At 59.1% G+C, this 13,092-nt stretch overlaps 1 protein-coding gene across 1 annotated transcript in view; it reads right to left on the reverse strand.

Annotated features, from left to right (window-relative positions):
* Window positions 1-9,073, reverse strand: part of SPACA6 (sperm acrosome associated 6) — a 17,127-nt gene extending 8,054 nt beyond the window's left edge. The window contains exons 1-8 of the mRNA XM_040632973.1: window positions 8,661-9,073; window positions 8,120-8,197; window positions 2,379-2,447; window positions 1,754-1,777; window positions 1,335-1,412; window positions 1,109-1,215; window positions 590-746; window positions 301-511 (exon numbers count right to left, since the gene is read on the reverse strand). Coding sequence (XP_040488907.1) covers window positions 301-511; window positions 590-746; window positions 1,109-1,215; window positions 1,335-1,412; window positions 1,754-1,777; window positions 2,379-2,447; window positions 8,120-8,197; window positions 8,661-8,874 — 938 coding nt within the window. The 5' untranslated portion in view covers window positions 8,875-9,073. The remainder of the gene's footprint in view (window positions 1-300; window positions 512-589; window positions 747-1,108; window positions 1,216-1,334; window positions 1,413-1,753; window positions 1,778-2,378; window positions 2,448-8,119; window positions 8,198-8,660) is intronic.
* Window positions 9,074-13,092: the final 4,019 nt, after the last annotated feature.

Consider the following 13,092-nt stretch of genomic DNA (forward strand, 5'->3'; position numbering starts at 1 on the left):
TCCTGGGTCTGAGGGAGGAGGGGACTGGGGGCCTGGACTCCTGGGTCTGAGGGAGGAGGAGGCTGAGGGTCTAGAATCCTGGGTCTGAGGGAGAAGGGAGGTGGGGGCCTAGACTCCTGGGTCGGAGGGTGGAGGGGGTTGGGGGTCTGGATTCCTGGGTCTGAGGGAGGACTGGGGCCTGGACTCCTGGGTCTGAGGGAGGAGGTGGTCGGGGGCCTGGACTCCTAGGTATGAGGATGCTGGACACCAGGTCTGAGGAAAGAGAGAGGATGCTGGAACTCCGGGGTCCAGGGAACTCACCACACCACAAGGGTCGCACTGGCTGATGCTAAGGCCGCGACGGCCGCGAGCAGGCATTGGTTGCTCAGCGTCAGAGCCTCGGGCCTGGCCAACAGCTCACCCAGGCTTGGCCTCCAAGGTTCGATCATCTCCGCCTCCCGCGGCGCCCAACGCAGCACTTCCCGAAAGGAGACCTGGAGCTCGGTCTCCCCACGTGGGGGCGCACCAGTCACTGCGGGGGCACGCACGTCAGTCAGACGCGAACCCCGCCCCCTGCGCAGCCCCGCCCCCTGCGCAGCCCCGCCCGCACCGTTAAGAAAGAAGTAGAGCCGCGCCAGGAGGAGCTGGTCGTGCTGGATCACACAAGAGAAAGTCCCGCGGTGCGCGGGCTGCACCGGCCGGATCCGCGCCAGGTATCCTCGGGCCTGCGGGAGGTCTTGGAAGTAGGATACGTCCTGCGTCCGGACCTGCGGGACGCTCGGGCTGAGGCGGCGGGAGGAGAGGCGCTTCGCCCCAGCCCAGGTCAGATTCCGTCTGCCGCGTCTCGCCGAAATGTAACGTTCAAGCCCGGTCCCCGGGCTAGACCACGCCTTCTTGAGCCGTGGCCCCACCCCTAACCCCTTATTCACAGACCCTTCACGCACGATCCCGCCCCTCTAAGCCACCTGAGCCTGGCCTCCACTTCTAAATCCCGGGACCCTCCCCTTGCACGAAGCCTGAATCTAGACCGAGCTCCCCCGAGCCCCACCCCCTGCGTCCTTACCCCCCACCCTCTAGAGAAGCGTAACCCTTGTCCTAAGCCCTTCGCGCCGGCCCCGCTCCGACTCACACCTCCTGCGAACTTCCAGGAATAGGTGATTTCCTCCTTAGGCAGTTGGAAGTTCACAGTGCAAGAGAACTTAGCCTGATGACCCCGAATCACAGTCAAGTCCTGAACTGAAAACAGGTCCGCGTCACCGCCCGAGCCCGCCCCCGTCTTGCCCGGTCCCTTCTCTGCTCAGCTCTCGTTCCTCCGGTCCGTCCGGTTCCTTCCCCTTGCAGGCCCCGCCTCTCACCTGGACAGTCCAGCGGGAGGTCGCAGACCGTGGAGTAGCAGCCGCGGCAGTGGAAACGCCGGGCGACCTCCTGGAGTCCTGTGGGACGGAAACGCTGCTCCTGGGCTCCATCTGCGTTCCCCAGCCCGGGTCCCTTTGGCCAAGTTAAGGTCTGTTAAGGCTCCCGGGCGCTAACGGCCAGACAGGTCCTGGGCGCCGCCTTCCCTGCGCTCACTGGCTGGCTCGCAACACTCTCCAGCCTCTAGGACTCTTATTGGCTTCTTTTTGCTTTCAGGCCCGCCTTATATGAGGTTTGTGAGCAATACCTGGTTTAATTACTGGTCTCCAGGGTTCTTATTGGTCTCCCGTTCTAAGTCCCAGGTTTCGCTCCCGACCACCTCCCTTCCCCCTCAATTCTGAGCTTGGAATGAAGTGCTTACCGCAGGGAGGGATGCAGGCCCGGACTGTGGAGAGAGAGGAAGCGTTACTATCCCGGAAGGCCTGGAAGTGCCCCCCTGAAGCTCCCCTAGAGGATGGGTTACTGGGCCAGATGGTTTCCTTCGAGGGGGCGGAGCCAGGCCTGCCGCAGCCCACCTGTAGGCGGGGCCAGGCCTGCAGCATTCCACCTGTAGGCGGGGCCAGGCCTGCTGTATTCCACTAAGGTCAGGCACAGGCCTGCTGCTTACTAAGGAGACGGGATCAACCCTGGGCTTTCCATTGAGGGGGTGGGGCTAGACCCTGGACGATAGTTTCAGGGGACAGGGTCAAATGAGGGGGCTCAGTTAGACAAGAGGTGTGGCCCGTCTAGAATTCGCCCACTGAGAATGACCAGTTGGAAAGGAAACCTCACAGAGTGCATAGGGCCAGACAGATCCAGAGAGAGGCCCGGGCTAATCTGGGACAGAATCATCCCCAAATGGGATCCTAGCTGGAAAGGAAATCTTCTGTTGAAGCGGGGACCAGATTCTAGAGTGTTCATCGCAGGGGAAGAAGCTCAGACAGACTGGGCTGAGGGGAGACAATGGCTGGCTCAGGATTTTAGGATTCTCTGTGTGTGTGTGTTACCTTCTTTAAGCTGCGTAATGACCTTCCGCATTTTCTCGGCAGCATCAGGAAAAGCAACCTTAAAGGAGCCTGGAGGGTGGAGGGGGATCTTGTAGTAAGACCCTTCCTCAAGGCCCGTCAACTTGCTATCACAGTGTTTGTCTCTTCCTCAACTCCTCCCCATCCCCACTTCTAGGATATAAAGCATCCCAGTCTCACCTCCTCCCACCCTGTCTACCTAGAAGGCTGACAGATCTCCAAGTCTCCTTCCGTCTGCCTCTGGTCTATCTTTCTGTTGGAGCCCCTCCTCTGCATCCTCTTGCATTGATATCGTTTAGAGGACAGTGGAGGCTAAAGATAAAATTCCTCACCAAGTTCTACTCAGCCCTACAAGGTCTGGCCTAGTTTCCTCTGCCTCTCTATTCCATCCCTGTTGCCCACCTTTCATTTCCCCTGGTATGAAAACCACATTCCCTAGCACCTCAGGGCCTTTGCATGTGCTGGCGTGTTTCTACAGATCTTTCCCCCTACTCCTCCTCATCCTTCATTTCCTACCTCATGTCATCTCCTTCAAGGTTTTCCCTGACCAGAAATAAATCTAATCTAATCTAGTTCCCTATTTTTGCCTCTCGAACTGTTCCTTTCATTCCATTCAGAGTTCTCACCAGTTTACAATTCTATATATTTATATATACAATGATCATTTAAGTCTGTCTCTTAAGTTAGTACACATGTCATTCTTCAGTGCTGTATCCCCAGAACCCAGGAGAGGGCCCTGAGTCCTAGTGAGTGCTCAGTACATATGTGTAGAATGAATTCCAGGATCCAGCTGGAATGAGACCACAACTGGTGGCCTGTGGCTTCCGTCCATCCCTTGAATGTGTTATATTTGGACTGAAAAGTATTTTTAAAAATGAACCAGTTGCCATCGTAAAAAATTTGGGAAAGTCACATAAAATGTTTGGCATCATTTACAAAATTTGGAAGAGCTATAACACAAGGGACTGTATTTTCATGAGGCAGCAATTAGCTAGAGCTTAGTGGCCCCCACCCCCTTACGACAGGGCACGCACCTGCCACTTCTGCATGGTCTCCAGACTATTCATTTCTACCCCTTTGACTCTTTTGGATCTCTGTTCTTATGGCTGTTGGAGTTTTGACCATTGTAATGGCCTCCAAACTGTAAGGTTTGTGGCTCTTCCCAAAGCGGATGACTGGCTGGATTGATTTACCGGTGGAGGTGGTCTTGGAAATTCGACGTGTAGCAGATGTGCGCGCTTCAGTGGCTCGGTTGGTTAAGTGTCTGACTCTTGATTTCCGCTCAGGTCGTGATCTCAGGGTTGTGAGATCGAGCCCTGCGTTGGGCCCCACACTCAATGCAGATTCCGCTTGGGATTCCCTCTCTCCCTCTCCCGCGGCCCCTCCCCCTGCGCTCTCTCTCAAATAAATAAATAAAATCAAGAAAGAAGGGAATGTGGCAGGTGTTATGGACTGAATTGTGTCCCTCCCAAACTCATAATGTTGAAGCCCTAACCCCCAGTACCTCGGAATCTAACTGTACTTGGAGATACAGCCTTAAAGAGGTAATTAAGTTACAATTAGGTCATTAGGGTGGGCCCTGATCCAGTATGACTGATTGCCTTAAAAGAGAAGGAAATCTGGACACCCACACACTGAGGGAAGACCATGTGAAGACACAGGGGGAGAGGAGATGGTCATCTACAAGCCAAAGAGAGAAGCCTCAGAAGGAACCAACCCTGCTCACTCTGATACCTTGGTCTTGGACTTCTAGCCTCCAGAATTGTGACCAATGAGTTCCTGTTGTTTAAGCAACCCAGTATATGGCACTTTGTTAGAGCGGCCCTGGCAAACTAATACACAGGGATTGCTAGTTGCCTCCAACTATCTCTGTAGTAACATCACACTGCATGTCAGCTGGGAAAGCACCCCCAGCCCCGCCAACCGGCCAGCTAAAAGACTATATTCCTCAATATCCCTTGCAGCTAGTTATGTGGTTATATATAACCACTTATCATATAACCAAGTTTTGGTCTGATAATGGAAGTGGAAATGTCATGTGCGAGTTAGAGGAAGGAGCCTTAAGAGAGAAATGGCACCATCTTATTGACCCTTCCCCTTCCTCCGTCTGCTGCCCGAGACTTGGACTCGATGGCTGGAGCTCTAGCAGTCACGCAGAACCATGAAGATAAGGACCGCATCCTAGGATAGTAAAGCAGGAGGCTGGAAGGGGTTTGGGTCCCCCAGGAAATGAAGTGGTGCTGCCATATGAAACTCAAGACTTCTAGCCTACCTCAAGACTTCTAGCTTGCTTAAGCCATCGCACGTTCCTCTGTGATTTCAACCCATACCGAAAGGGAAGGAACTGAGAATACTGATGAGAGTGGCTCATGCGATGATCCTTGGGTATAAACTGGAGAGAGGGGGCACTGAAGCCAGGAAGTGCGTTCAAAATGAAGGGTCAAGGACTTAGAGGTCTCTCCTGGGCCACAGGGCAGGCGTGTGGTCTGGAGAAGGCAGGATGGTCAGGAGGATGTGGTCAGAGTGGGGTGCTCAAATGAGAGGCCAGGATGTTGGAGGCGTCATCCAAGGAATATCTCTGTGCCAAACCAAGTGACTCATAGGGAGGATGAGTGTGGGATAAGCCAAGTGAGCCATGGCAGGGGTATGTGTCTGTGTGTGATATCCAAGAACGTCGCGGGAATAAAGGAGGGATGGAGTGAAATGTCCAAAGAGGCCAAGGGGTGGAGGTTATCTCAAGTGAACCACAAGGGGGCATAGGTGGGTGTTGCAAAGTCTCCCCTAAAGAAGTGTGTATCATTAGAAACGTCAACTGTTTCAGACCATCTGGGTTGGAGTCCTGGCTCGTCCATCTGTGAGCACACCTGCCTCCCCCCTAAGCAATCCATTTCAAGTCCTCTTGCCTGCATGACCTCGGCCAAATATGTAAGTTTCCTGATCCTCGGTTGGTAAAATGGGGACAGTATCAGTGTCTGTCTATTAGGGCTGGAGAGGGGGGGATTTAATGCCATACAGTATAAAAGCATCCCCGTGCCAACCTATGTGCCGCCGGACGGCTGCAGGAGAGTGCGCCCGTAAGCGCCGAGAATAGTGTCTGGCACACAGCGAGCGTATTACCATCTCCAGGTTTGAGATGGGGAAGCGGAGGCACGGGGAAGTTAGGAAGGGGGCCGAAGGTCACATAGCTACATTTGACCCCTGGTGGTCGAGCTGCATTACCCGAAGCACACTGCCCTTCTCTTCACACCATACCACCCACTGGTTTATAGACACAAACAGTACCACCTGCCACCCCCGAGAGCCTCTCTGAGTCAGCACGTCCAGCTCTTGGGTCCTCCATTTGGGAGACCTGGAAGTTGCCCTCCTCCTCCCCCGCTCCCCCTCCCCGTCCCCCACAAGGCCAGTCCCCATATCTCCTGGGTCCATCCTTTCTGTCCAGCTGGGCCCCAACTTTCCCATCTGGAAAATGGGGCTATAAAACCCCACCTGATAGGGCTGCTATGAAGATATCCTTTAGAGGATAATTAGCGTCAGTAAGTGCAGACGTGGCCTCTCCCATGTGTGGGGCAGGTTTGGCCCAGAGTCAGATCTGTGCTCTTCCTCCCCCTCCGCCCTCAGGCTTGCCCCTCTCAGCTTAGCCCTTGTCTTGGGGTTGTGACGGGTCCAAACCACCACTGACCTTCTCACCAGTCTCACTGCTTCTGCCCTTGGCCCACGTGGCCTCGGTCAGACCCTGTCTGTTTCTCTCTCCCTAAAATCGTCTGATGACTCCCACCTCAAGAGCAAAAGCAGAAGTCAGTTCAAGGGTCCACAGGAACGGTTCTCCAAGTGGGTTCCTGCAGCAGCAGCAGCAGCAGCTGGGAACTTGCTAGAAAGGCCCACCTCCTGGCCCCACCTCAGACCTACTGGTCAGAAATGGAGGGTGGGACCTAGGAGTCTGCATTTCCACAAGCTCCCAGGAGATTCTGACACACACTGGGGCTTGAGAACCACTGGCCTATAAGGTCCTACAGGATGTGGTTCTTTGCAGCCTCTGACATCTCCCGCTACCCACCCCCCCCCAACCAACTCCACTCCAGCCCTTCGCACTGGCTCTTCCCTCTGCCTGGAACACTGTTTCCCCCTGATTATCTGCATGGTTCTGTCACCTGGTTCAGGTCTTTCCTCAACTGGACCTTCTTAAGTGCAACTCCCCTGACCAACCTATTTAAAATAATCACCCCACTGGGCACCGTGTTCCTTTCTCTCCTCCGTTTTCCTCCACACCCTGGATTACTAACCGACACACTGTAGTATTTCACTGATGATGTTTATTGCCTGCCCCTCCCACCCCCCGGTATAAGCAGCCTGAGGGCTAGTGGTCTGCAGATTTGGTCACAGCTATGTTCCCAGTGTTGTTTCTGGCACATTCGACGAATACCTGTTGTCGTATTGCACCAGATTCTCCCGGCCTCCAGTCTGTCCCCCTCACAACCCCAGAGGGTCCTTCTACACCCAGAGCTGACACCCCTCCCCCCCACCCCGGCAGCTCACAGCCCTGCTCCTTCAGGACAGTCTCAGGTCTCCTTAACCTGTCAGCTAAACCCTGGACCTGTGTGTCTAGCTGCCTCCTTGATGTCCCTCACCATCGCTATGTCCTAGCCCAGCTCACCGTCTGCTCCCCCTCCTGCTTTCTCCCGGGCTCCCTGTCTCAGGGAGGACCCAGTGCCCACCCTCACGTGGGGCTGGACCCTGGGCACTGTCCATTACCCCCCCCAAACCCAGTCCCCAGACAGACCGTCAGGCCTGAGTCCCATCCCTCCTGCCCTTTACTCTCTTCTTTGTCCATGCCTGCTTCTCCACCTTCACAGCCCCGCCCCAGCTCAGGCCTCCCTCACCCCAGCCTTCACCCAGGCCTCCCAGCCTCCACTGCCTCCCCCTCCAGTGCATCCCACACACAGCTCTAGAGAGGTCTTCTACATGTAGAACTGGACTTGTTCCTGCTCTCTTCAAAATTCTATGACCAGATGGCCTAAGTGGGGAGAAAGGGTGTTTTCTGGAGTCCTGAGCACCTCCCCCCACCTCAGCTTTGAGTTGCTCAGGCCTCTCTTTGGGGGTGGGGGATCTGTAGCTGAAATCTTCTCCATGCTGACCCCCCAGATGCCCCCTGGGTGAACAGGAACCTCCCCATCTTTTAGTATCACTGTCAGAAAGCTTGGTGGGCAAGAGCAGAAAACAAAAGGCATTAACAGCAGATGTAGAAGTAAGCCCCTGAGCCCTGGACCAACGACTGGCCAGTTTATGCTGCAAGCAGTGCTCCACCTCCCTCCTCCCTCCCCCTCTGAGGTCCGCAGGGTCAGGAGACTCCTCCCTCTCACTATCCTCCATGGCCATCAGGGAGGCAAGGACACTGTCCCACCTTACAGGTGGGTAAGTTGAAACCCAGACGGAGGCAGTAACACACCCAGAACCTCATAGCCAGGAAGAGGGGGAGCCACACAGCCCGTTCAGAACTCATGTCTACCTCATCCCTACTAGGCTTCAGACTCTAGTCATTTCTGCGCTGTCCTTGGAGGTCCCCACCAGCATCCGCCCATCCCTTCCCCCCGACAAGGAATCAAGCTCACTCAGCTTACTGGCGCTGCCTCCTCCAGACCTGCCACATTCTGGGGGCCCCCTGCACACACATCCATCTCTTGGGGGTTTTCACCCCACGTGCACCAAACCATCCCCACCCCACTCACCCTGGGCAGCGGCTATCTCCTGGAGAGAGTGCGTCATCTGGGTGAAGGCGTCATGCAGGTGGCTTCTCTCATCATAGTCTGGGAGTGAGGGTGGAGGACAGAGGCTGGGAAAAGCAGTTCCCTCAACACCAGTCCACGGCATGGACATTCTCTGTCTAAGACACCTCCTGTCTCCAAGTCTCTGTCCCCGCCCCACTGCTATGCCCCCATCTCTGAGTCTGTCCCTCCCCCCCCCCAGTGTCTATCCTACCTTCTCTGAGTCTGTCCCCCATCTCTGTCCTCCTCCTGGAGTCTGTCCCCCATCGCTAGCCTCCTCCCTGAATCTGTCCCCCCACATCTCTATCCTCCTCCCCCTCTGAGTCTGTCCCCCACTCTATCCTCCTCTCACAGAATCTGTCCCTCAGTCTCCATCCTTCCCTTTAAGTCTGCCCCCACCCTTCCTCTCTGGGTGAATCTCTCTCAGCGGTTCTCCATGCGCTCTAGAACCTCCCTGTGCATACCCCACCCCCAGGACCCCGGAGGAAGTGGCAGGTCTCCTCACTGATTTCAGTATCTAGGAGGCCCTTAAAGGCAACAGCGAATGCCTCCTCGCACTTCTCCAGCTCGGGGCCCTCGGTACCAGCAAAGATCTGGCAGATGCGGATGCGCTCCTTATGGGACGTGAAGCAGAGGAGACAGGCCCAGGCCGGGGCCCTGAAGACCATGAGGGCTACCAGGGCAGATGGGACAGCACTGCCTTGGGGCAGCAGGGCCATAATGGAGGGTCTTGGCCCAGGGAAAAGCTGGCGACCTTTGTGAGGTCACCACGGGGTGGGGGAGGGGCACGTGGTATGGGGTCAGAGGTTGGATTTCTGTGGCTGGTCAAATGTCAAGCTCTGGGTTTCCAAGGAGAAAGGGTGTGAGGAGTCCGGGCTCAGGCGGGCAATCCCCAAGCTTGTGGTTGGGCCGGACGCCAGGCTCCCAAGAACCTCACCTGTGACCCTGGATGTCCTCACAGGTTAAAGGGTCTCAGGGACCCAGAGGCTGGCAGTGCGGTGGGTGGTGGCCTGACAGGCCCTGGCGTAGGGTGGGGTGGGGGTGTCAGAGTGGAGATGGCACAGAGATACTGTGAGAGCCTGCGAGACAGAAACTGAGACATGGAGCGATACCAGAAAGCACAACGAGAGAGAGATGGAGAGAGTCCGAGAGGCCGCTGTGTAGACACACAACAGACTTCAGACACACAGTGGACATGGAAAGACAGAGAAGGCAAAATAGAGGTTTCTTCATGGGAGAGAAACTCTTGGAGGGAAGTGGGAGGAGGGAACGGAAGGACAGGACAGGAGAGACAGCCCAGCTCCTCCTCCCAGGGTCCCCCGGCATGGGGCAGCGGTCAGGGGCTGGGGTCCCCGCCGGGCGTCCCGTGCAGGGCGCAGCCTGGGGAAAGCTAGGAGGCCGTATAGTGATCTCCGTGGGTGTCCTCCTCAACTATACAACCTCCTACCTCAGCCCGGGGGGCGCGGCAGGTGGACAGACAGACGGATGGACGGACAGATGGGGGCCAGGGAGGGTGGGGAGGGCCGGGAAGACCCCAGCCGCGATGGTGAGCCCCCGACACGGACCCACAGACTCGAGCTTGTGTGCGGCGAAGGCCCCGCAAGGTCGGTTCTACGGGTGGGTGCCAGGACCCAGGAGTCCGGGCCCCCGGCCCCCTCCTCCCCAAGGAACCCAGGAATCAGTCCCTTGGCCCTTTCCTCAGCAGGGACCCAGGAGTTCAGGCCCCTAGCCCCTTCCTCCTCAAAGGTCCCTGGAGTCCAGGCCAGTAGGCCCCTCCCCTCTCAGACTCAGAAGTCCAGGCCCCCAGCCCCCTCTTCCCTCAGACCTGGGAGTCCAGCCAGACCTGCCTCCCTGGGGAAGGCATAGCCGGGCTTCCTGGATGCGGAGTCAGAGGGAGCCTCACCTGTTTTAGAGTTTGGCCTCTTGGGCAAGCAGCTCCCTACCTACCTGTCAGATTCTGGAATCCAGGACTAGGGCGCAGGCGGGATAGGAAACCTTCAAGCCTCTGGATATTTTCCCCCTCTCTCATTTCTTCTTTTGGCCTCCCATCATTTATAACGATGGCAGCTATGACCCCCCCGAGCACTACGCTTCCCCAGCCCAGGTGCTGTCAGCTCCCCCAGTGGGCAGGGGAGAAGGCCTCCCTGGGAACCGGAGACCCGGAGACCAAGGGAGAGGCTTGGCCAGAGCCGGGCAAGTGGGAGGAGCCGGGCCTGGTAGGCGGTGGCCCAGCACCCAGCCTCCCCACCCCAGGGCTAAAAGTGTGCACCTGCGACTCGCAGGTCGGTCCCTCGGTCCAGTTCTGTCTGTCTTGCTCTCCCGGTCCCACGCTTCATCTCCATCTTTCCAGCTCTCTCCTCCTGCTGTCTGTTTCTGCTGCGCCTGGTCTCCGTGTCAGCCCCAGGCTTACCTGGTCTCCACCTCCTGCGTCTGCTTCTCGGCTCTGCACTGCTCATTCTCCGCTCTCGCTCTCGTCCTTCTCTCCCCTCCGTGGTTCCGGCGCTCTCCCCTGCAGATGGCCTCTCCCTCTCTCTCCTTTCTCATTCTTTTTCTTTCCCTTCTGTCTTTCTTCCTCCCTGGTCCTCCTCCCTCCCTCTCTCTTTGTCTCTCATTCTCTCAGTCTCTTTCTTCCTCAAGGTCTCTGTCTCTGGCCCTCTCCCTTCTCCTCTCCCTTTCTCTCCATCTCACATCTCTGTCTCCCCCTGTCTCTTTCCTCCCTTCCCTCCCCTCCCACCCTTCTTTCTCCCTTCCTTCTCCTTCGCCCCCTCTCTGCCTCTCTCTGCCTCTCTCTCTCTCTCTCTCTCTGTCTTTCTCCTTCCCTCTCTCCCTCCCCCTCGCAGCTCGGAGCCAGGTCTGGAGCTGGGGGTGGGGTGGGGGTGGTTCGAGAAGGGGCCCAGGGCTGGGGTAGCGACCTGCTGAGGAGGGGGAGGAGAGGCGGGAAGGGGGCGGAGGAGGAAAGGAGGAGATGGGGGGCCAGAGTCGGGTCGGCTCTCATCCCCCTTCCCTCCTTCCCAACCTCCCAGACCCTCAGGCGGGGGCGAGAGTCAGGCCAAGGTGGGGAGGAAGGGGAAGGGAGGAGGCTGCCCCCGCCCCCCCACAACCTGGCCCAGAGCCCAGGCCGGGTTCCCAGCATGCCCCGGGGCTGCCTGGGGCCTGAGGAGGGGGTGAGAGGGGAGCTGAGAATCTTAAAGATTTGCAGGACCCGAGCATCTCCCCACTCCCCCAACAAATTTCTCCTTGGGGAAACTGAGACCCAGAGAGAAGGGTCAGGGCTTGTTCAAGGTCACCGGACGCAGCGTTGATGGAGACATAAACTCTCTGGGCCGATAGGCCCGATTTGGGGAAGGGGTTGGCGCTGGACTTCCCTCAGGTCTGGGTCCCCCTCCCCCTCTCTGCAGACCCTGGGGAGCCCCCAAGGGTCAGAGAGCAGACCCAAACAGTCTGGCACCATGGCAACCAGCTGGCCCCGCCCCCTTAACCCCCGGAGGGCTGGGATCCAGCTGGGGCTAAAAGAGGAGGTGGGGACGCCTGGGTTCGGGGGAGGAAGGGGCTAGGGCCCCGGACTCGGTCGTTTTGTGAAGGGGGGGTGTAGACTCCCAGGTCTGAGGGAAAAAGAGGCCGGAGGCCCAGACTCTCTCGGGTCCTGGGGTAAAGGAGGCTAAGGGTTCGGGTTCTGGAATTCTGAGGGAGGGGGCTGGGTTGAGGACTCCCAGGTCTGAGGGAGGAGGGGGCTGGGGCCTGGAATCCCAGGTCCCCAAGGGAGCCTGGATGCTGGGCCTCTCCTCCGCCAGACATCCCCTGACCCCGCCGCTGACCCTGGCCTGTCTGGCAGCCCAGACAACCTCCCCCCCCTCCGCCCCCACCTCTCACGGCTCACCCTTGACCCCTCAAAGCCCCGCAGCCCCTTCCCTGCCCCTCCCCCTCCCCTCCAGCCAGACGTTAACCCTTCCGCTGCCGGAGGCACCTCCAAAGCCAACCTCTCTCCCTCCACCTCCCCAGAGGGCTCGGGCGGGCATCTTGCCCCAGTGTCCTCCAGCCTCCGCATCGAGCTTTCCCGGCCCCATCTCTCTCCTCCTCTGGACCCCCGGAATCCAGGCCCCCAAGCCCCCAGCCCCCTCCCCGGAGGATTCGGGAGTATGGGTCCCCAGCCCCCTCCTCCTCCAAGAACCCAGAAACCCAGGCCGCCGCGGCCTCCTGCTTCTGGGACCCTGGGTCCGGGCCCCAGCCGCCCCCCGCCCCCACCAAGCCCGCTTTCCGCAGACTCACGGCTCCGGGGCTCCCGCGTCGGAGGGCAGGGGCTCCCCGGCCAACCCCTAGGCCGCGCCGAGCCCGGCCCGCTGCCGCCCGCTCTCCATCCTCTCCCCGCCTCCGCCGCCCGACGGCCTCTCCCCTTCCTCTCGGCGGCCCCGCCATCCTCCTTCCCTCCTCCCGACTCTCTACGGCCCGCGTCTCCGCCCGGGACCCCGCGGGCCGGCCCCCTCCCCGGGCGCCCCCGCCCCGGCCCCTCCCCGCCGCCGGCCCGGCCCGGCCTGCCTCCCCCGGCCCCGGAGCTGGCCCCGGTCCAGGGGAAAAAATTCCATCCAGCCCCGGGGAGGAGGCGCGGGCGGGGGAGGGAGCGCGCGGGGAGGCCGGCCGGGAGCGTGACGCAGGGCGGAGGGAAGGGACAAAAGGGGCCGGGGCGGCGGGGCGCCGCGCTCCACTTCTCCCTCCCTCCGCCTCCCGCGGCCGGCCCGGCTCTCCCCTCTCTGCTTTCTCCCGCGCCCTCCACCTCTGCTCCCTCGCCTTCTCGCCGCAGCCGCCGCCTCCTGCGCGGTGCATTCTCCTCCTGGTCTCTCGGTCTCTGTGTCTCTCCTCTTCCTCCTCCCGCCGCACCCCCACCCCCCCGCCGCAGCAGGGTCTGCTCCCCTCCTCGCTCTCCCCCTTCCAGCCCTCCCAGC

Source organism: Ursus maritimus, unplaced genomic scaffold, assembly GCF_017311325.1.
Source record: "Ursus maritimus isolate PB19 unplaced genomic scaffold, ASM1731132v1 scaffold_19, whole genome shotgun sequence".
Classification (NCBI taxonomy): Eukaryota; Metazoa; Chordata; class Mammalia; order Carnivora; family Ursidae; genus Ursus; species Ursus maritimus.